This window comes from Petromyzon marinus, chromosome 6 (assembly GCF_048934315.1).
Source record: "Petromyzon marinus isolate PM22_M1 ecotype Great Lakes invasive population chromosome 6, UKy_Petmar_22M1.pri1.0, whole genome shotgun sequence".
NCBI classification, from domain to species: domain Eukaryota; kingdom Metazoa; phylum Chordata; class Hyperoartia; order Petromyzontiformes; family Petromyzontidae; genus Petromyzon; species Petromyzon marinus.
The window spans coordinates 6,661,039-6,686,042 of NC_133672.1; the positions used below are offsets into that span (position 1 = coordinate 6,661,039).

At 41.5% G+C, this 25,004-nt stretch overlaps 1 protein-coding gene across 6 annotated transcripts in view; it reads right to left on the reverse strand.

The window, feature by feature from the left end:
• Positions 1-25,004, reverse strand: part of LOC116939621 (CAP-Gly domain-containing linker protein 4-like) — an 89,473-nt gene that overhangs the window by 47,782 nt on the left and 16,687 nt on the right. For all 6 annotated transcript variants that reach the window (XM_032948242.2, XM_032948243.2, XM_076063087.1 and 3 more), the window contains 5 exons: positions 18,961-19,054; positions 18,602-18,763; positions 16,855-16,973; positions 11,251-11,472; positions 1,810-1,945 (listed from right to left, as the gene is read on the reverse strand). In XM_032948242.2, coding sequence (XP_032804133.2) covers positions 1,810-1,945; positions 11,251-11,472; positions 16,855-16,973; positions 18,602-18,763; positions 18,961-19,054 — 733 coding nt within the window. The remainder of the gene's footprint in view (positions 1-1,809; positions 1,946-11,250; positions 11,473-16,854; positions 16,974-18,601; positions 18,764-18,960; positions 19,055-25,004) is intronic.

Here is a 25,004-nt window from a genome sequence, read left to right on the forward strand (position 1 = left end):
CGCTCATCCACGATGATTACGGGGGGGGGGGGGTAGGGGGAGCAGACCCCCCCTCACAGAAAGACAAAATCAGGGATGCAAAGAGTTTTCATCCGATTGTCCATTAAGCGTACTCCTTTTGTCCGCAATAAAGATTATGGGAAATCGGAAGGGGTCTGTGACATATCGTACTCTGGAAAGCTAAGCAGAGTAGAGCCTCGATTAGTGCTCGAGTGGGCAATCGTCAGTGAATGGGAATGGCACTCTATTACAGCTTCAGTGACTTCAAACGTCAATCGTCATCGTCATCATTTACATCATCCCGCAGTCAACAGGATGGATTTGTCACATGTACAATTCGAGGAATATTACTGACAAGGACATCCTCATCTTATTCAAACATCTTACATCTTAATATATAAATCTTAATATATATATAAAATCTATACACATGTAACCTATTGATGATCAACAACCATATAGAATATGAATAGCATTACATCCTATACATAGCATGTGGATATAGTATTCCATATTCAATATACACCACTGCATGCATATCGAATAGCATTTGAACTATAACACTCCAAAATAATTCACAAGGCCGAAAATACGAAAAAAAAACATTTCTCAACTGTAACTGAATTAAAAGCATTAACTGACGAGCACCGTTAACTTAAATAATCTACAAATCGTAAAAGTGCTTGAATTAAAACCAACGTGACGCATGTATACATGAAAAACCACGAATCACAGAAGAGGGGGAGGGTAATTGAATGGGCTCATGCGATGCCCGAATCCCTGCAGTGGAGACAGAATTTTTACATCAGAATCTAAGCTCCCAAAAAAGACGAAAAAAACACCCCAATATCTATGAATACATTTGTTTTAAATGTATTCATCTGGCCGTGAATAGCTTGGTGAGCTCACTCTGTGAGTCATCACAAACATAGTTCCATGGAGAGAGTGAACCAACCCCATCATCAGAACATGGAATTTCAACCACTGATTCGGGACCAGAAACAGAGGGGTTGCTCCATTGATTACAGAAGTAGCAAAACACTACGTGTTTATAACTGCTATTTATTCATAATAATCCCATTTATATTCCAATAACACATTTGGCATCATGTAATGAGAATTCTCACAACGAGTAGTGTAGCATCATCTTATGATGGCCAATATACAAGGCCTCAGAAGGTGATATCACACTCAATATCCCCAATGAATGTATGTTGAACTTCTTTCGCACCATACGTAGCCAACCATACTTATCGGAGGTGCGGGGGAAGGACCACAAACTAAACACAAAAAGCAGTTCTAAATAAATAAGTTTTTAATAGGTGACACACCATTATAAATGTGTGCACTGCATGGCGATTAAACCATAGTGATGGAATATGCTAATTTAAATTACAAAACAAAAGTATGAAGATTATCATGAGTGCAGTAATTGTTAAGTTGGCTGAGACCATCAGCTTACCACACGTGAATCCCCAGCTCATTCATCGGTGGCTGCCCAGATATTAATCCAGGCCATCCGCCGGACTAATTAGTGGCCGGACATGACATACGCTCCCCTGAGTCAGTTTTTTACCCTTACAGCAGAGCACAGTACAGACCTTGACGTGACTCAGACTAGCCCAACAGTGGGAATGTGGCACTTCCCAGGCTTCTGATGAAGATCAGCATTAAACCTCGCTCAACAGATCACGGGGACACTGTGGCAATTACTTTTGTGCTCAAGACTTTATGGGGGGGGGGGGGGTGTGGTGGGGGGACAGTAACCACAGTTCCGGTGAGTGCTGAGTCTAGGAGGGTGGGCCTCACCGTGCCGTGGCGCACACGTGAAGTAGCGTGTGCCGTCCACGCTTCCGTTGTTTTTGCCGTCGGCCTCGTCCAGCTCCACGCCAGCCCACTGGTCGCCCGCAAACTCCGTGGGGCCACAAAACCTCAGCACACCCGTCTGCCATACACACACACACATTGATGCACACTCAAATATATCCTACTTACACATAATGTATATACAGTATATATACACATTGTTGAGGCGAGGAATTTACATGCAAATCCTTATTCCTCATCCAAATTACCTGCGATGATAAATGGATCAGAAACGTGGACATTGACCAAGAAAATGGAACAAAACTGAAGAGTGTGCAAAGGAGACAGATGCATGGAAACACAAAGAGCAACACATGGAAAAAAGGTAATACGTAAGGGGCTTTGGATGGGAACACGCCGCTGAAAGGGATAATGGTCACTCATCAAGGCCAACGGTGGAGTGGCAGCCAAATAAAGGTGAACGCCAGAGATCACATTGTCCACAGAGATGGAGCGATGAAATCCGTTCGTGTGCAGGTTCTTGGTGGATTGTAACATCGCAGGATCATGAGAGATTGCGACCGCTCTGAAGAGGCCTTCATCCAGCAGTGGTTTGATTGTGGCTCATGACGATATACACAAAGACTAAGCTTCCCATTTTGTCCTATAGACAAAGCCTATATGAATATGAAGCGGGGAAAAATATATCTCAAATTATTGTATAGACAGTTGGGGACAAGTGTTGGAAGGGAGCAAACTACGTCAGAGAATGATGTGCCTGGCACAAAGCCTGGACACATTTTATCTCCATTGCTAACGATCACACACTGTTTCAGGTATTAATTTATGGCTGAGTAAACCTAGGACAGGTTCCTTGCCACTTGTGTTATCCATGGCTGAGAATATAGTCCAGATGGTTAGGATAATAGCACAGCGCGCAAACACCTACACCACCAAAGACAAAGATCCCTCGTATAGTTATAGCAGCCTGACAGGGCAAGTGCTGTTAGCGAGCACCTATTCAAACTGGCAAAGCACACGAGAGGGTGAGTGGCCAGCACCATGCCTGGCCAACTTTATCTCTCGAGTAGTGACTTCTACACATGGCACCAGGTACTCATTTGAGGCCGAGTCGACCTCGGGGAGGGCCCAGCACTGGTTCGGATTAATTGTCACTGGTGTTGGCCACGAGTAGAAATTGAGTTCCCGTGTTCATTGCACAGCATGCTAACCAATGTGCCAGTGCTCTTCAGCGACACCACGATTGCAATCGACACACACTTCCACACAAATGTCCCTTTTACCTAATTTGCTTTACAGACTAAGAGTCACATCCTCTGAAATCATTATTCAGCTCACATTTGAGACATAGGTGAAAATTCGACATTCATACACAGAGACTAGTGTTTCTACAAGATTTTGATTTCTGACAAAGAGGTACCTATTTTATTGACCTTGGATAGATGATGGGCTCAATTGTCCCAGAGCAGAATTAGAACTCACCAACTGAGATTTGAGTCTCTGTAACAACACCAAATGAGAGCACCTACAGAACATAGCTGACATTCTTCAGTGGTGTGACCAACATGAAGTCTTTTTAATATTTGCACAACTTGATCTACACAAAACACTTTCACATCTGTCCTCCGTGTTTTCTGTATCACTATTTATCACACGCCACCTTTTCAAGGCAAAAAAATACTAATATCAAAGGATTTCGACTTGATTAGGTTGCTGAAGAAAAACTACAAAAGTAATGCTGTTGAGCTTCACAATGCATGACAAGAGGTATTCCGATGGTGACAAAAGCTAGCATAATTGTTAAACTCAGCATTCATTATTTAACACGTTGTCTCAACATTAAAACATCCTTTACAGCGGATGGGGAGTGTTACTGACGTGTGAAAATGATAGCTTGTAAAAAGAGCTTTCAGACGTCAGCTATAAAGCCAACAGACATTTTTTTACGATCAATAGGTCATCACGACCATAGCATGTGATGCCACATTTCACCAGCACTTATTCTCCCTAGACACTGCAACTGCTTCGTCCGACCTCCTAAATTCCAAGGCCCACTCTTAAACGTTTTTCAAAAATTGACTTGAGGCCTTCCCCTGTTCCCTCAACCTCTGGATGCCATCTCAGTGTCTTCCGCAATGGCTTGCCCTCCTTCGTCCTGCACACACGTGCACCACCCATCTCAACCTCCTCTTTGTGTTTACATCTACTAAATGTTTTAAGTTGCTTACCCTAATTTACCATTACATTTCTACCATCCTCTGCATGTACTGTAGCTATATTTAAAGAGCCAACGCTTATTTCTGGTTGCTTTGCTTCGTCCAGCTCTCCGACCCATACGGTTAACGTACATTGCTTCTGCCTTAAACATCCGTCCAGTAACACTAATGTTTGACCTCTCTACTCGCCCATAGTACACTGAGTCCCAGCAAAAAGCCAGCTTCACAACCTTCTTCGAACAAGCTGAATAATTATGCAAATTACAGTTCTACATAACCACAGTAAATCCCCTAATACCTCCATTAGTGAATGTGGGTGGGCAATAAAAGCAATGAACACAGCAACGTCAATTAGAAAAACAAAATGCCAAACTGCAATGTCGTGAACAAATGGACGACTTACTGCTTAATGTTGCAGGCCACGAGTGAAATTGTTTCCATAAATTATAGCTTTTCTTAACTTCAATTACCATGGAGGGTTTCTAAATAAAATAAAAAGTAATCATGGCGATGGTGCTGCAGAAGGGTGGATCTGTGGTTAGTATGCTTCACATAATCAGGGGTTGAAATTATCCCAAGCCTCCCTTCAGAGTGGATAAAGCACCATTTTGTAGAAATAGGGAGACAACAGTGGCCATCCTATGGAGAGAATGGCCCTCAGCAAGGGACCATTGACTCTTCAGCACCGGCCCTGGACGCAAGTGCAGATAAGCAACCCTCGCCCCCCTTTGTTCGTTTGAGCCGGGAGACACGTAGGTCTCAATGAAGTTACGCCTGTGATCGTGCATGCTTATGCATGGAAGTGTCTGCACAATACAATGTCCCTAATTAGTATGCAGCACTGTAAATTACATTTACATAAATTAGGCAAAGAAAAGGCCGCGCTCTAACTGCATCGCACAAGAAGATTATGTTAGTCGACTTTCATTAAATCAATGTATTGACCCTAATAGGTCGATGGGGTGATTAAAGTCCTAACCAAGGTTTGAACTCCCAAAGCGTCGACTGTGAGAAAATGGTCTAACCACAGCATCATCTGTATGAATGACCCCAACACAGGAAAGCACTGATCCTGTAAACAAACTCCAGCGAGTGGTTATTCTTCAGTGACCACATATTACGCCTAAAATTGTGCTAAAATATTAATCTGAACTACCTGCCATGCAAATAAAAGCATATTACTCTTATGGCTAATCAGGCATAGGACACCAGCACAAATTTGTGGATATTATCGGAGCTGTCAGGACATGGTGCTGTAGGTGAAGAGCAGCTGAAGCTAAACTACTCATATTACCCCATTGTGTGTCGACACATAAGAATTGATCAATTAAAACATATCCTTGCACTTACATGCATTGCATAGTGCGTATGTACAATATGTTGAACTTCTTTCTTACCGTATATAGCCAACCTTGCTAATCGGAGGTGAGAGCTGATGACGAATTATGCAAAATAAATATCAACCAATACTGTATAATGACCAAGACAGAAAATAACATGATAGAATATACGACACAGAAAATATAAATGAGACAGTACAAAGCAGACAAAAACACGATTCTTTGATTTAACAATGATAATTTAAGGAATTTCTGGGGCATTTATTGTACCAATGGATGGTCTAGAGACCCTGGTGCAAATGACAACAGGTTTATGAAATGTGCTCAAGCTTGGAACTCAGCAGACCACGACAACACATATCAATGGTTTTGTAAAAATCCAAATAACTATAGCAAGAGCTCCAAATATAATTAGAATACCAGCAGATTCACAAGTAATCTTTACAATTGGCGATTTATTCACTTTTTTTATTTGCACTTTATTTGATTTGATTAATTCTGCCCATTTGTTTTATTTGTTTTCTGCCCTGTAGCGATTCTGAGGTGATTAATATGGTACTTTAATTGTGTATTTTATCGCTTTATTTCTCTAAATCCAATTTTCTCCGATTTTCAGAAAATATATTCCAGTATCTCTGTAAATAGCACTGATGAGACGTTCAACCCCTATACGGACAGAGCTCATATATGAACACCTTTTAACCTTAGTTGGAGAGCGTTAGGAAGGAAAACTTTCAGGACCAGAAAGAATAACTGTAGACATCATGAAAGAAGTAGCACCAAGCTGCTGGATACAAATTGACACTTATCTACAATCAGAATCTTTATTTAGACTGGAGGAATCCAATGCACTATGAAGCCCTTTTTCACAGATGTTCAGTAGGGGCGGGTCAGCGAGTTACAACAAACAAAGCAAAAACATGATTGGAGTGCAAAACAGAGAAAAGGAAAGCAAGTCCTGAAAAATAAATAAATAAACATATACAAATTTAGTATATAAAGTACAAATTGCATATGTATATAAATTCCTACAGATTTTTCAACGATAAATGCAAGCTTGGGTAAGGCAGAAGAACAACGATAAAACAGTTCGAGACCACACCAAGACAACACACAGTCCCTCAATAAAAGTGCACATTAAAATTAAGCTACGGATACACGATTGAAGATCACTAAATGGTTACATTGAAAAGAAAAAAAAACTCAATTATGGAATGATGCCTCAATATTTTTTCTATTCCAAAGGCAGAACAATATAAAAAATAATTACAATAAACCTCTTATCACACATAAACCTCTTATCACACATAAAGGAAACTGTTCACGAAGGTCATAGAGAACGGAATGGTAAATTAAGAGGCCACCCAGCCATGCTTTTAGAAAGAAATGCTGTATATATAAACCAAATATAAAATCCCATTCTCTCTAGCTTTGCAGACAATGAAAATACAATTGATTCAATGGAAACTGATTCATTCATCCAAGCTCACACAAACCGAGGCTTAATACAAAAAAATATAATTATCAAAACGCAATTTTTTTAAAGAACTACAATAAAATTGAAGACTTTGTCCCGAAAATAACACACGATGATTCAACTGCATTGTATGTACCATCATTAAAACAAAAAACAAAATTTTTAAAATCTGTATGCAATGCATCGCTTTCCATTTCATACCGAACACTCAACAGGCAGTGATTTATCGACCGAGTGACAACACTCGACCGGCATTTGCAAGTGCTTTTAATCACAATCAGTTTTGTTGCCAAGGTAATTTAGCATGGGCTGCCAAGCCTCCTTCTTAAAGGCTGGCCTCTGACTTACAGGTAAAAATAAAACACTGCCACCGTAGTAAAGAGATTCACCGGGGTGCAGGGGGACTGCATACATGAGAAAACGCTTGTCCGCTTCTATTCTCAGTATTAAAAGTTGGACACTAAAGATATTCAGCCTCAAGACCAACCTCTTTATAGGCGTAAACTCTTCTGAGCTGGAACATTTTAAGAAAAGAGCATGAAAAGTGAAAACGTGTGACCAGTGCGATATAACAAAATCTGGCGGGATTTTAAAGCATTAAAACGTCTCTCTGCTCGAATGATTGTTGAGCATATATCATTTGTATTGGTGATCTGGATGGAGGCAGTGGTGAAAAAAGATATTCCTGTGGCAGGTAAGCATTACTATATTCTCCAAAGGACAACCACCACAAACTTCCTACACAGTGGAACTCGTTTTATTGACCACAGACGAATGGACTTGGTTGACCGCAGACTCGATTTGAATGTACTGTATTACCTTATGATTATGAATCAAACATTCTGACCATGGCGCCTTCTAGTTTCTGGATACGTGCTGCAAAGCATAGCCGAGTTTAACCTGAGATGGGAGTCTGGGAATTGAACGTGATGTTTCATGGTAGTGCTCGATCAGTCCTTTGACATGGGCATTTGTGCCATGAGCTATCATCTGTCCACTTTCTCCAACAAACATTTTACTGTTGAAATTATTACTACCTTAACAGAAAATACAAACTTATAAATTGCCCACACACAATTTTAACCAACAAAGAAGTATTTACACTGTGATATTACATTATTTACCAGTATTATCTACATTGAGTAACATAAACATTGGCCTAACACAGATATAAGTTCAAGGCAAACGCTACTTCTCTGTGTACATTTGATTTAACTCCCATTTAACTGAACGGCTGCATTCATTTTCACACATTTTGTTTATTAAGAAATAAAATGTGGAAAATTTGCTTTTTTTGGTCAATTACATTTGTTTTCGTTAACGTTCATAGGTCGTGTGTGCACTTGCGTACACCAGTGGAGGTGTAGAGGTTAACGTGCTGTGCTACAAAGCCGGCGACCAGAGTATAACTCCTAGCCCTGGCTAATAGTAGTTCCAGCGATTTCACAATTCGTGGATCTTTTCTAGGTGAACTCACCCATAAATTAGTACAAAGCGCAGTGTGCAAACAACAGGCGTGGGTGACTAATGCAGTCGCGAGTGGGTCTGGTGACACCCGCTTGCTGTTCGTGGTACCGGACTTAATAGGCGCTCACTAACAAGCCCTGAAGATTTTGATTTAAAGCTTTCGTGACTGCAGTAACTCATATTCTTAGCTCTTTCGGTAAAGTCACGTTGAAGGGAAACAATAAAACAATAAAATATATATAAAACAATAAAAATTCTCACGACGTTTCGACCATAACACAAATGGTCGTCATCAGGTGTGTCGGTTTGCATTAATTTATTTATTTTTAAACGGTGTCTTTATTTTTTTATTTAAAAAAACGTCAGCGCCACGTGCAGTGATTTGTCAGTTTATTTAGAAGGACTAGTCCATCTATGTTCTGAAAAGAGGAGGGGGGAGACGAAAAATTAATGTATGCTGTCTGAAACCCACTGTAAGCGTGAACAATCAATTAAGACCTGAAATGGTTAATCAAATCTTTCCAATGATTGCTAAGCCAGAATCCATCTTCTCGGTTGAAATTGTCTCTGTGCTTGTATATGTGGATAGCCTCATGAACGAATCTCTCATGGTAGCCAGATGGCTTACAAAGAACCTCTGTCTTGGAAAAGTCAATGTCATGTGAGCCTACTGAATTATAACAATGATCTGCCACGGCCGAGGTGTTGGTCCTACCGTGTTTAAGGTCTGCTTTGTGTTCACGAATGCGGTCCGAGACATGGCGTTTGGTTTCTCCAATGTAACTACTACCACAGAGGCAACTTAGTTTGTAAACACCAGGGTACTGTATGTCCGGAATCACATCTTTTACAGACGGAACCAGATCACGGATTTTTTGTAATGTGTTGAAACGGACCTGGATCTTGTGTTTGTTCAAGATTTTGGAGATCTTTTTTGTGATCCCCACAATGTAGGGTAAAGTGATGGTTTTGAAAGGCTCCTCAAGAGGGTTCTTCTTCATGGTTTGAGTGATAGCTTTGCGAATTGTATAGTCAGAGTAACCATTAGCCTTAAGAGCTTGGTGTACGTGCTTGAGTTCACTGCCTATGTGTTCCTGGTCGGATATGCATTGGGCTCTATGGTACAGAGTCTTGATGAGAGAATTCTTCTGTGATGGATGGTGGTGGGAATCCGGTTTCAGATAAGCATCCGTATGGGTAGCTTTCCTGTAGATTGTTCACGCTTACAGTGGGTTTCAGACAGCATACATTAATTTTTCGTCTCCCCCCTCCTCTTTTCAGAACATAGATGGACTAGTCCTCCTAAATAAACTGCCATATCGCTGCGCGTGGCGCTGACGTTTTTAATAAATAAATACGCCGTTTAAAAATAAGTAAATTAATGCAAACCGACACACCTGATGACGACCGTTTGTGTTATGGTCGAAACGTCGTGAGAATTTTTATTGTTTTATATATATTTTATTATTTTATTGTTTCCCTTCAACGTGACTTTACCGAAAGAGCTAAGAATAAGCCCTGAAGAGTCTATAGAGTTATACAGGTATATTTTTGTTTTTGTACAACACTCATAAGCCATATCTGAAGCAAGCTTCAGCCTCCCGTAGGTCAACTCGGTTTTAAAAAAAGTGCAGCTGGGCTTGGTGCTGGCCATACCACCACCCCATCGTGTGCTGTGTCGGCATAGATAGGTCCGGTCCATGTTGACAGCATTTACCCCTACAACCCATAAGGCTAAACAATGGATCTCTGTATTTGGTATGCATGTGTGTGTGCATGTATACATTCACTAAGTACATGAAAACATATTGCAAACAGAAGCGCTTTACTGCTTCTCAATTGCATAAAAATTCCCAATTGCAACTGCATTGCATATTAAATTATGTTTGCTGAATGAAATTACAAATGTTAAATCTGAATGCTGCATATTTTGCGTGATTTTTTTAAAAACACAAATCATGTGTAAATAGCAATGTGAGGCATGCATTAACCTTGCTTACTTACGTGTTAATTAAATTAACTCTACATTGCAACAGCACATGGCACTCCACCAACAAGCGTCAATGCGAAATCGAAATACCAAATACGCCTCACTAATACAGATCCTGGATTGTGCTTCGATCGGTGACTATTTAACAAAAGGCGGAAGACAGCAGTGCAATAAAATCCATGAATCAATAAATACAAGATTTATAATGCGCGGCCATAATCAACAAAAAGCTGACACTGAAGTGAGGATGGCACAGAGAAAAATCAAATGAAATGAAACTAAACTGAAGAGAAAATTAATGTTTTTAGTCCAGTCTTAAAACCACCAATTGTCATGGCTGAGCCGACTTTAGTTGGCAGACTGTTTCGTTGCAGCATACTATCCCTGCCACACCACCCAAACTGCATTGAGATGTATATTCTTGGTTCTTTCGGTAAAGTCACGTTGAAGGGAAACAATAAAATAATAAAATATATATAAAACAATAAAATTGAGATGCTTTATTTCTGCAGCAGATTGACAAAGGTCTAAACTTGAATAAGCTAGGTAGAATTGTGGTTAGAGTGCTCAAATGATAACTTGAAGTTGCTCTTTCAAATCCTAGTCTGCGGTCAAATCAGCACCCCACCCTGAGACAAGTCAAGTACCATTTTGTGGAAGTCAACGGCGATTGTCCTACGGAGACATGGGCCCACACAATGAGAATGTAAAAATTACAACACTGGTTTAGGGCAAACAAAGGAAAAAGGTTCAACCCCAATGTTCAATTGAGCATCCAAGGATGCCCGTCCAGCCCCGTTATAGCAGACTTGTGCTACAGTGGCACAGCTCCTTAAAGGGGGATGATTCAGTGTGGTCACAACCAAGATTTGAAATGTGTTTAACGCTATATCAAAGAAAGGTGCCGGTCACGTGGGTGCCTAGTGGCCTCACCTTGCGGCCACCAACAATGACACGCTGGCCCACTGTGAGTCCAGGTGGCGCTGGTGGGGTGGGCTGCGATGGGAGTGGAGGCGTGGGCAACAGTGCGGGAGCGGCTGTGGCCCGGGAGAGCAGTCGGCGAATCTCCCTTGCCACCAGTGCCACCTCAGCCATCTCCAGGGGCATGTCAGCTGCGTCTGGCACCACATCGCATGGCACCTGCCCTCGGTTGTTCTGCAAGGCACACACAGGCGGCAGAAAGTGTTACTTTGTTTAAACTAACGCACCGATAATCAGTTCTCCACACCAGCTTCCCGGCAATCCCTACGTTGCTACACTTGAGATACCAGAAACGTTTCCTCAATGCACGAGCAACTTTAGTGATCTCCACACCACTCACCACAACCCCAACCAGCCCTACTCGACACACTAGCATAAAGCAATAGCAGGCATATGTTGATACAATTCTACTTGCAATATTTGCTTAAAACATATGTTCAAACCTAGCACAGCCACTGTCAACAGATGTAAGAAGGGCGAGTTTGCTTTTCTGAGCAGTGTACATGAAACTATAATTAAAATTCCCAGACCATATGGCCATAACTACACATTGGTCAATCATATGCATTGCGAGTTATTTTCAACTGCAAACATACGGTTTAAGCAACCGCAAGGATATCACAAAGCAGTCACTACCTCAATAGCCAAAGCCAATTCCGATGGCAATATTTGCTCTGAAAAAAAAACGTCAATTTAGGGAATACTCATTAACACTCCACAATAACGCTGGTAGCTCTGGCAAATAATTTGAGAGCTGGCTTTACAAGGTAAATCACCAGCAAAAGCTAATTTACATGGCTTGTGCAGTTTTTCATCTTATTTAATGTAATTTTTAGTTTCTGCAATAAGCATTACCGTTTGCTAAATTTTTCACTGGAAATGGTCCGGGGATTTCAATACTATTACATTTTAAAACCGCCTTAGAAATTATGATATTCTTAACCTGCAATTATATTTATTTCAACCAAGTTTTTATTAAAATTTCTTTTTTTGAAATGCCAAATCATTATTTTTAAACTTCTCTCATAATTGTTTTAAATATAAAACTTTTCTTAGTTATTTGTTGTTGCTGAATTTGATTTACTTATAAAGTAAAATTCCAGCCAGACAGCTCCATATTTGAAGCATTTGACTTCAAACCTGAAGGCTATGGGTTAACGTCTCCGTTGAGGGCCAACTACCCCTATCACCCTTCTTGGGTTAAAATAATCAATGTCTCTCCGTGGGACGTCAACAATGCTGGCATTTGGAGTGACCAGCCTTGGCCACCGGATTGTGTAATTTCCACCCTTAGTTCAGGGCAACCAACAGAGACGAGTGCCAATTCTTGTTAGTTCAGATAAACAATTAGACTGTTTTCAAAACTTTACAAGACTCCATAATAGAGGTTTTGGGTCAGATCGCGTAAATATGTGTGTCGTTAAACCCGCCACCACCCAACAGCCAATTAGTAAGGTTTGTCACGTAAAAAAAACATGCCAATTCGTTACTAGTCCAGCACACTGGTTTGTTGGAGAGTAAACCCATGGCATTTACAATTCGAGTACAAGATGACACGACCTCAAAAATAACACTACTGTGGAGGTGTATTGCTGTAATTCGGTGATTATGCAGAACAAATGTTGGTGATTCACACGTAGATGGCGCCAGTCATCGGTGGAACAAATACCTCCTGGGGTGCCCAGCTGCCAGGAGAAGGCAATACAGACCTACATCATTGAACCTCCTTTGCCAGTACCAAAATATAATAATAGGGTTTTCCCCTTTTTCTGGCAACAAAACTGAAACCTTTTTTTACAAGGATTCATGTCTGCATTAACCACAATACTTGCAGTCAAAATGCAAACAAAAAACACACTCTGATGACTCCAAAAGGCATCATCTGGTCTAGCACCAATTGAGACTAGGCTCTAAAGAAAGCTGTCTCTGGTGTGGACCAATCAGTTTCAAGGACAATGCATATATTATCAGTGTGTTTTTTGTTTGCATTTTGACTGCAAGTATTGTGGTTAATGCAGACGTGAATCCTTGTAAAAAACGTTTCAGTTTTGTTGCCAGAAAAAAGGGGGAAAACCCTATTATTATTACAATACAGACCTGTGAGTGCAAAGTTCTGGGTGTTTCCACTCACATGCTCATACTTTCTCTGGGCATGCAGGGCATTCTAGTTTACATCCAAACAAGATAAGGCACCTACAGTTGTACGACAAGTCTTTTAAATTTGTATATGTCTGGGACCATAAACTCCATTGCGCTAGCAATATGCGACACTGAGTTGTTCAAAGAGGTGGCTTGAAGGGTAGAACATTGACGGACAAAGCTAAGTGAAGCGACAGCCTTGAGATATTAGATGAAAACGTGTTGTTTCTAAATCCTGTTCTACTCGCAAAGTCAATGGTCATATCAGATGAATTTGAATTATCGAAATACAGCTCTACCTTCCAAAACCTATTTCTCACAAGTGTAGGGCCAAATTATGCATTCATTGTTACAAAATCGCCAAAATAACCGTACGTATCTTTGTGGAGAATATGAAAACTAAATAAATAAGCAGGCAAAATGCTTTTTCCAATAGATTTCTCTCTACATAGAATTTGTCGAGGTTGATTCCCTTAAAAATGTTCCAGCATATATCCCAATAATACTTTTCTGTTATCTTCTGCCCACTCAAAGCACAAGGATTTTTTAAGCATACAAAAACTGCCACAAAAACATATTCAGGAATTGTAAGATGCAGACTTGGTATTCTTTAGTGATAGGGTTATATAACATTCATGACATTATTAGTTTCATATTTCTTGTGAGTCATTGTTACAGCTATAACTTTCTCATAACCACGATTTATTTTTTATTTATTGAGAAAAAGAAGTTGCCAACTTTTCACCCAGGCAACCGGAGAGCACAGACTTAGGTTTTTCTTAACCCATAACTTAAACAACAACTACATATATTTAAGAACGCACAAGTAAAAAAAAAACAATATACTATTTATAATTTCAATAAAAAAATTTACTTAAAATATCGTCAATGATTCTTATCATTATCATCAGCTGTTGTATATCCACTGCTGGATGAAGTCCTCGCAATGCAACGCATCGCCCTCATTGCTTTACAATCGATCTCACTGTTTAACATGTACACTTTTGTGACCAATATCGTCCATAATACAGGTTGTTTTTGGGTGAGATCACGTAAATATATAAAAGTGTCGTTAAACCCGCCACCACCCGACGCAGCCAATTAGTAAGGTTTGTCACGTAAACAGAACATGCCAATTCGTCACTAGTACAGCACACCGGTGTGTTGGAGAGCAAATCCACAACATACTCTTTGGTTCTATTCGGTAAAGTCACGTAGGTAAGAAATAAAACAACAAAAATCACAACGTTTCGGCCAAAACACAAGTGGCCTTCTTCAGGTGAAGGAACAGAACTGTCGGGACGACAGCACTTCAATGACTACTACTAAGATTCGCAGCGTCTTTTAAGCTCGGTGGGAGGAGCAGGGCACCTTGACAAAGGAATTTACATATCAAAAATAGCTGTGTTAAAGTGTTGAAGCAACAGGGTGTTAAAGTCAGAAAATTAGCTGGGGGATTAGCATGTTTTTGTGTAGAGGGTGCAGAGGATGGGTCACTGTGTGTGTGCAATAGAAACGGAAAAAAATAAAGATCGGCAAGAATGTGCTGTCAGGGGAGAGTAGAAAAAAGGGTTTAATAGAAAGTTCGGAAGGAATATGCTTGGTATACCATTACTTGAAATTGCTGTTAGAAATTAGTTGACGTTTGGTATGATTTAAAACGTCTTTCCAATGGTTGCGTAATTTGAAACTATCCTCTCGGTTGAAGTTATGTCTTGTGTTTGTATATCTGAATGGCTTCGTGGACAAATCTCTGGTGATAACCTGTAGGTTTACAGAGAACCTTGGTATCGAAGAAGACAATCTCATGATCACCCATAGTGTTGTAACAATGATGAGCCATTGCAGATGAATTCGTTCTGCCGCGTTTCAGATCTGATTTGTGCTCGCGAATTCGGTCAGAGATATGTCGTTTCGTCTCCCCGATATAGCAATCACCGCAGGCACAACTCAATTTGTAAACTCTGGGGTACTGTAAGTCAGAGATGACATCCTTCACGGATGGGATCAGGCCACGGATTTTGTGTACTGTATTGAACCGGACCAGGATCTTGTGTTTGTTTAGAATTTTGGAGATCTTTTTAGTAACGCCTGCTATATATGGTAGTGTGATGGTTCTGACCGAATTCGCGAGCACAAATCAGATCTGAAACACGGCAGAACGAATTCATCTGCTGTGGCTGATCATTGGTACAACGCTATGGGTGATCATGAGATTGTCTTCTCCGATACCAAGGTTCTCTGTAAACCTACAGGTTATCACCAGAGATTTGTCCGCGAAGCCATTCAGATATACAAACACAGACATAACTTCAACCGAGAGGATGGTTTCAAATTGAGCAACCATTGGAAAGACGTTTTAAATCATACCAAATGTCAACTAATTTCTAACAGCAATTTCAAGTAATGGTTTACCAAGCATATTCCTTCCGAACTTTCTATTAAACCGCACATTCTTGCCGATCTTTAATTTTTTCCGTTTCTATTGCACACACACAGTGACCCATCCTCTGCACCCTCTACACATAAACATGCTAATCCCCCAGCTAATTTTCTGATTTTAACACCCTGCTGCTTCAACACTTTAACACAGTTATTTTTGATATGTAAACTCCTTTGTCAAGGCGCCCTGCTCCTCCCACCGAGCTTAAAAGACGCTGCGAATCTTAGCAGCGGTCATTGAAGTGCTGTCGTCCCGACAGTTCTGTTCCTTTCACCTGAAGAAGGCCACTTGTGTTGTGGCCGAAACGTCGTGATTTTTGTTGTTTTATTTATTTACCTAAGTGACTTTACCGAATAGAACCAAAGAGTATGGATCCTTGCAGTCTCGAAAGCTTCAAATCTAGAAAAGCCACAACATTTACAATCTGAGTGCAACGTTTAGCCAGTAATTAAACTGGCTTCCTCAGGCAACAGCCAGATTTGTGGAGAAATCCTCTTGTTTCGTTCCTTAAATAGAAGGATGTATTTACGTGATCTAACCCAAAAAACCTGTACTATGGATCTCTTTGTAAATGCAACGAACTCATCGCCCCATCTCCACACTGGTCCGCTGGTGCGCGTTCTCTCCTTTGGCAACCGCTTGATAAATCGTCTTTGTCCATTACCCCCTTCTCACAACTGCCCTCGTGCACGTACGTTCTTTAACAACCAGTAACATGCCTGTGACGTGCATTTATTCCCGACCAGCTGGTCCCCTTTCTTTTAGAGTTTTGCCCAGCTCGCAACTCTCCTTGTTTCCATTAAACGCTCCTCGTTTCTCAACCTCTCCTTGCACCCTTCATCTTTTGTTCCATCTCGATGGTGCTAAAGGTATTAATTGGCTGGACCAAAGCGAATGACTAAACTGTGAAATAAGTCACGTGTTACATGGACAGTTGGACTGGACATAGGCAGGGATGCGCCTTCTTCACTCACCTTGAACAGAGGGTTGGCCGAATGTTCCAGAAGGCTCTTTGCAGCAGACAGACACAGGTTGGAGGCCGCGATGTGCAAGGCCGTCCCAAAGTCAAAATCACTGCAGGTTGCGTCTACCTCTGGTAGGCAAGAGACATTAAAACGCAGATGACTCCTACAATAACCATCAGGGCCCATTTCAAATGGGGGGGGGGTTCTCTTTCCCTCCACGAAAAGGCACATGTGCAAAACTGCTGCGAACACAGTGGTGTGTTTATACGAGCAATGTCATAAAGGTTACTGCACCACTAATCACAGAAACTCATTACACTTGTGTTCACAAACTGTAGGAGCACAATTAGCGATCAAGTGAAGACAATGTGTTTTATTTTATCCAAATGCCTGGGCACTCAGTTAAGATTAAATATACAATTGGGTCAATAACCAATGATACACCAGAGACAATCAAGAAAACGTTTTAGTTTCATAATCCTTCACTGACATCAAGGGTGATATTTGTCGCTCAACTTAATTGTATAGTTAAAGAAATCCAATAAATTATATTGATCTGACACATTTCAACTGCTTTGTTCAAAAAGTCTCCCTCCTGAAAAGTTCCACATTCCCATGGTGAAGGCCACTTGTGTTGTGGCCGAAACGTCGTGATTTTTGTTGTTTTATTTTTTACCTACGTGACTTTACCGAATAGAACCAAAGAGTATGGATCCTTTCAGTCACGAAAGCTTCAAATCTAGAAAGGACAGTCACTACTCACTTCACACAAAGCGGTTGTATATTGAATCTATTCCAGAGGGGTGACAAGCTGATTCAACTCTTGACCGATAAAACCTTACAACTGTATGGTCCTTTCATCAGAGCCAGCCAAACAAACACTTGATTATTCTTGGAAAAGTGAATCACAAATCAATTACATCTCCTCTTACATTGCTATGGTGCAGGGGGGAAAAACTGGTCTTCTAAAAGTGGCCCATTTGTTGTCGTGACAGACATCAGCACCGTGAGCAGGGTACATTCTTTCCCTTGAGATAGTTCAGGCCATGAACAGGACACACATGCCCAGCTCAGAGCCAGTCGAGGCTAGACATGTAGTTTTGGAGACAGACTATATGTTTGCACACTACTTAAAGATAACAAGGTATATTAAACATTGCAGATAGAAATACAATTTAATCAATTTAAATATTTATTTTTTACATTGGTTAAGTTAATATTTGAGCAAATCATGCAGGCTTATTGTTGGCTGACAGAAGCAATTATTGATATCCCAAAGCAAACACCAAGGAGAAGAGATGATTCTCTATGTGGGCTGAAATACATTGTGCGATGACAAAGTAAGCTTCATAGCAGAATGAAAATGGCTGTAAAGATGAAAAAGAATTGTAATTTATTCATTATAAATGCGGCTTATTTAAGCAGTACAAATAAAACGTGAAAAACACACTAATTCAACTCTACTTTGCATTTTCGGACTGTAACCAGTGCGTCATTCGGCATGATGTTCCGACATTTCTCTCCACGAGCCGGGGGGGGGGGGGGGGGGTGAAACGTCACAGATGTCATGCGGAACAACACGCGGCACAATCAAACACGTACATACTCACATCAGGATGCTCCACGTGGTGCCGACAACACAAGCAAGCCTTCATGGCACCCTGATGGTGGCCAAGATGATAACAATGAAAAAACTGGTCTACAATGCCAAGCTGACATGGGGCAGTGCATAACGCAACCACACCGGGTTCCTCACCTTTGGGCCCGGCTGCTTGAAGGACGACAGGGATGATCTCGGGCACGTCAAAGTAGGCAGCATAGTGGAGCGCGTTCATGCCCGTCCAGCGGCTTCTCAGTGACGGGTTGGCCTCCAGCGTCAGCAGGCGTTCCGCAAATGCCGCTGCTGCTTCCGCGTCGCCTATTCACGAGACAACATAGGAACGACAACAACAGCAGCCGCCATTCACAACAAAGTGACGGTGGCATTACCGCATAGCTTGTGCCAGGCTGGGTGCACTTTGAAGGCCACGCGTAGCATCGAAGGCTCAACGGCAGGAGATCACAATGGTCACAGCAGGTAACATTTTGAGATAGGATGAAGGGAAGCAGTCTTACCAATGCCTGGTGCCCCAGCCTTGCAGGTGTAGTGGAGCAATGTCATGTCGGTGAGCTCATCTCGATCATTGGGGTGGCAGCCACGCTTCAACATCTGAACTCACACAGGAATGAGGGCAGCATCAAAGAGGGACTTCTGTCATTCATTATTCTGCTGTGGTGCAAGCAACAGTAATGAGCACTTGTTACAGTTGGCATAGCACACAAAGGCAGTTTCAGAATTAGTATGATGAATGGCTTCAGCATCTAAGTGGTGATGAGTCACTCACAAACTTGGGTTGTTGCTCATCCACATTGACAGCGGTACAGCGGTGTAAATTCCAAATTCCTATGGTGAGGGCCAGTTTATGCATATCACACTCAATGTTGTCTTCCAACAAAGTGGAACAAATGTTATCAATGTTGAATGGTTGATAAAATGAGCTGAACCGAACCCGAATTCCAACTTGCAGAATTTAAAATGCAAGTTGAGTGCACACACCACAGTGCTATGGTTTCACACTCATATGTTTAAATAAACAAGATACATTAAACTCTCCCAAGTCTCGATCTGCCTACATTTAACCTAATGAAGACTATGTGCTGTAGGTTGTAATTAGTATGTTGTACAAGAGAACAATCACATTGCTATACACATGCTCCCCAAAAAAATGAATAATACCCCAACAGGCAGGTCATTATGTGACTACTGCAATAAACAAAATACCCCATGGTCCCCTCTGTGGCATGGTTTTGCATGACAGTCCACAATTCAAAGGAAACCCTGAGAATAACAAAAAACAATTATTGATGTGTCCAACTCACATGAGCAAAGCACAATGCTCCAACCCATCAGATGCAGAAATGGCACAATACCACATGGCTGGAACACAAAGTATTGCTTTACAAAAACTTGTATGCATTACAGTGTACATCTCTCTAGCCAGATGGTATTTTATCACAGAGCATGATGCACAATTGGAGGAAGTTGTGAGTTCAAATCCCAGTATGTTGTCGACTCAGATCATCATCCCTCCAAGATCAATAAAAAAATTAGTATCACTGTCAGGGAGGCACATTGGGGAGATGCATCCCCAACAACAGCCATGCATATATCTTTCAACACTGGTTTAGAGCCACTTATGAGGATGTGCACCGCTCCTGGCACCTTTGATTAAGGAGACACGCTGTGATTTTAATGAGTAACCAACGATTAAGGGGGAAGGCATGTGAATATATGTAGTAATGCACATGAGGTTTTTTTAACCACTTTTTTAAGCGTGGGCATTGACTGGTCAGTGTACAACAAAGGAGGCTGGATAGCAGAACATTCTCTACTCTCGGACCGCCCTACACACTGGAGTTTAATAATTGCCGCTTTCGCAAATTCTACAGCGTGGGCGTAACAGCTGGCGGCAACCTTTCACAACAATGTCCAAGGCACACAGCGATTGCCAGAATAAATTTAGAGTAAAATTCCATGAATATATTTCCTCGAAATATTTGTTGTAATTTATATTGTGCAATTAGTAATGTTTTCATAAAACGGATAACCTATGATAAATTACTCATTTCAATTTCAATATTAGTGCTCCAATGGTTTTTTTTCTGTTATACTTGGAGGTGGTAAACTACATGCATTCTCTCGTAAGAAAAAGATATTTACCTCCTTTAACGTAAAATAATAACCAATAAATTCCACTGCCATATATACAACACTAATTTTGGCTCCCAAGACACCACATTATTTGGAATGTTGTGGCAATCAATACGTCTCCCTGCTGAACTCAGCAATGGGATGGTGCTCATATCCACAAGTGGCTCTGAGCCATAGATAGATATGTCAAATTCCCTTTGCCAGACATGCCATTCTCAATGTCCTGCCGTGTCGTACACCAAGACAGCGGGACATGGAAGGGGCAGTATGGACACAGCAGGACATTGGAGGGAGACATACCACAGTGGGATATGGAGGGAACTATGTGGACAAAGGAAAACTAAATGTAAAATCATAACAGCTCAGATATCATGAGCCATTTCAGGAAATTATACTTTTTTTAAAATTGTGGTGGTGCATACCTTTGAACCAGTGCTCTAAGTGACAAGGGTTGGTGGATCACGTATGGATGTAAACCTAGCAAACGCCCTATAGATTTTTATAGCACCCAATTGCAAGGCGGTTTACAGCAATTTAAAAATGATACATATGATGATAGAGTGGGCATTGGAGTGTTCCTCCCACAAACAGAGCACTCATTAATGGAATTGGCCAAACATCCCAATGCAAGACCCTTTTGAAATAAAATCTTGTGGCTCAGCGAGGCTTTCTTGGATAAATATAGGACATCACTTGGCAAGAATGCCAACTTGTTATTTTCCGACATGAACACTGCTGATCATAATGGTGTTTAGATTCAACAGATTGTCCATGTTATCCTGTTTCATGGTGTGTTCTTACTCATCTTGCTCTGTCTGATGCTTTCAAATATTACCAATTTATTCAGCGAGGTGAGATTTATTATAACTTCACTAACACTGCCTTCCCCCAGCTTATTATTCTTGAAGTGTTAATCTTATTGCAAAATTACATTCGTTACATACTGTATTGTTTAATGTTTTGTACAGTGTGTATATATACGTGATGCATTCAATATTTGTTGTGTTCTCTCATATATTTTATCACTCTTCCAAATAATTTATTGCCACTTTGGGAGAGCACTCAACTGACAACCAGGTGGTATTTAGTCAACTCAGCCCTTAAATCTGGCTCCTGTCAAGGGATACTGGCTCCTGTGAAGGGAATGTGTAATTTTTACAACTCGCTCATAGCAATTTAAGTAGAGCTGAGCAATGGTGAAATGCTAATTTGAGCAGGAAGACGCAATTACTTGACTAGTTACACACACGCACTGTATGCACAGTTGCATATACAATAACAATAATAATGTACGGCCATTATTCAATGCACTGCGAATGAGGGCCTCTCACACTGTCATACTTCACCACGTTGGTAAATGAGGGTTGGTGAATGGTGTGCGCGTAACCACTTCAAATATGACCCACCGGTGTTCGCTATGGCCAGGAATTGAACTCAGATCACCAGGTTTGAACTCATAGGTCTGAGTTCATAGTGCAATGAGCTAACCATTTGCACCACTGCTTCACCTCATAAGTATCCATTATATATTGTGCATATATACTACACATAAACATGTACTTTTTCAGCTCTTTATCAATCGATGTACGTATGTTGAACTTCTTTCGCACCGTACGTAGCCAACCGTGCCAATCGGAGGTGTGGGTGGAAGGACAACAAAATTCGATGGAGAATGGAGGTCTGTATACTTCTCCGCACTGGTCAGTGAAGATTGGTGAATGGGGGGGGGGGGGGGCACCCAGCTCTGGTTCAGATTTCACTCAACACTAATGTTGGCTGTGGGCAGGAATCATACCGAGATCGCTGGGTTCATAGTGCAGTGCACTAACCATGAATAATTATAATCTCTATTTATTAATAGCGCCTTTCAAATTGAAGTATCTCAAAGCGCTGTACGTAAAAGTAAAACTACACTCACATATAGATGATATCCAAGAAAAATATAAAGCTGAAAAGAATATCAATGGGCTTTGGCAAGACACATCGTTGGATAGGATGATGACCATCGGACAAGACTGGTGATGGAACAGCAGCTGAAGATGTGAATGCATCCAAGAGGACAACCACTGCATAGATGGAGCGATCAAATCAGTTCATACACAAGGGTGTGCTGTATGGAGAGAGCACTGGACCATGAGCAATGGCGATGACGTGCGGAGACCTTTAGACAAAAGCAGCGAGACAATGGTGAATGATAATGATGACTATGAATGCACACAGCCATGAAGCTCTGCATGTATTCGTTTACCTCCCAATAGGCTGGCCTCCACCGCCTACGTCACCTGCTGCATGGCCACGTTCATTTTTAAAGACGCCAATCACAAACCTCAACCACTGCCCACGATTTGAGCGTTTACGTAAGGCAGGCAGCAGTGCACTCGCCAAGAACTCCCACTCGTGATGAAATGTCAATAACCAATTGTGGCATTTATATTGTGCCTTGGTTAGCCTCTCACACGCATCTGTGTCCAACACACTAAAGGCAATAAAACGCAGTGCTTTTTTCTCATTTATTTTATTACAGCATTTGAGTTGAAAATAATTTAGCAAATTTATCCACTAGAATTGGCCTACAGGAGGTGTTATTGTTCCAATCGTGCCCCTGGTGACTATGGGATGGGTTAATATAAAGATGAGTGCATAACTCCACCGTCGCTAATAACGAGTGGATATCAACAATTCCACAACTAGTAAAAAAAACGTATTAGTGGGCACCACCTAGAGACGAGAATTTACATAGCAAGCTCAGGATGCACTGCCTGCATTTAAATTAACAACAGGATTCCAGTGCTCATACACTTAAGAGAGCAACGGGGAGGCATTTGTCTCCATTAGCCAATGAACAATGGAATATCCACCATCCTATGATAGGCGTGAGTCTCTCCGTAGCACAACCACTGCTGACTTACCGTGAAGTGGTAAAGAAAAATCAACCCCAGGGGGAACAGATAAATGGAATTTGAATTCCAATTGAGAGTCAGCATCACACAAATACATTTTTATTGTATTCGGTACATGCGTTCTATAACTGTGCGGGCATGAACTGCGTAAGGGCATATTCCATCACCTTGCTTCCAAGGACATGTGTATAAATGCGGAGTCTGTAAATATATCTTCAGAGTATGACGTGCACATGGTGAATCACAGGTGTAAGGAAATGGATTACCTATGGTGCTAACCCTGGGGGTAATTCAAACGTGGGGTATTAATAGCGGGTCTCTGGATTCTGCGACCGTGTCTGTGCGTCATTTCCACGATGTGGGTGCGTGGGCCGTAGCAGAGCCGCTTTCGAGCTGTACTTCAAAACCCACGCAAGTACATCCTTCGGTACAGTGCCAAATGCTTGTTCACCTTGTTTTCCACGGAGACTGCCGCAAACGCCACCAATAAATGGGGTGCATACACCACACCAAAGCGCTTGGATCACAAGACCCTGCTGAATTGTTCCATCATGTTTCGTAATTTGAAACAAGAGTGCAATTTTTACGGGCTACCTTGGCAGCTCGATAGCTTTACGGCTCACAATAGTCCTAGAAATCCATTTTGTAAATGGTCAGCGGTTTTATTCCTGGATTGGCCTGGTAATTTCGGTGGGGAACAATCAATATGCATTCAAGAAGTAATAATGGCCATGCTGATGTCATCGCTTCATACTGTAAAAGCCAGCAACTGGTGAATAGCATGCAGTTAATTTCCAGTCTACATTGTCTTTTATAAATTATTAGCTGTACTACCCGGCTTCGCCCGGGACTTGGATCCACCACGCGCGAATCGCTACACAGGCCCCTCCCACACACACAGGATATAGACAAAATCCCCCGTGTAGCCTGTAGGGGGCAAGTGCTGTTAGCGAGCACCTATGAAGGCAAGCACGGCACACGAGGGGGTGGGTGACAGAAGCACGCCCGGCCGCCTTTGTCTCCCCAGTGGCAATGTTCACACACCACAGCAGTTACTCGTTTGAGGCTAGGTCGACCTAGGGGAGGCCCAAAAGCGGTTGAAATAATCGTCACCGGTGGTGGCCGTGAGCGGGAATCGAACTCGGGTCGCCGGGTTCGTAGCGCAGCGCGCTAGCCACTCCACGATAATGGCGTTACGCTTCCACATGCGCGGGTCACGTGACAGATTTGACGTCACAGCTCACTTGCCGTGCAAAAAATATATGCATTATTGAGCTCCCCCTCCCAAAAAAATGCGTATTTTTATAATTTTTGCATGATGTACAGTCTGGAAAGTACCCACATGGCAAATTTCCAGTTTGTTGCATGTCGGGAAGTATGCTAAACATTTTCAACAGACACATTCACAACTTTGCCTTTTATATATATGGAGATATATTCAATACTCGGGGCATCATGCATGAAAGTAGGCTACAGACAACATTCATGAAAGTAACCATGCAAGAACT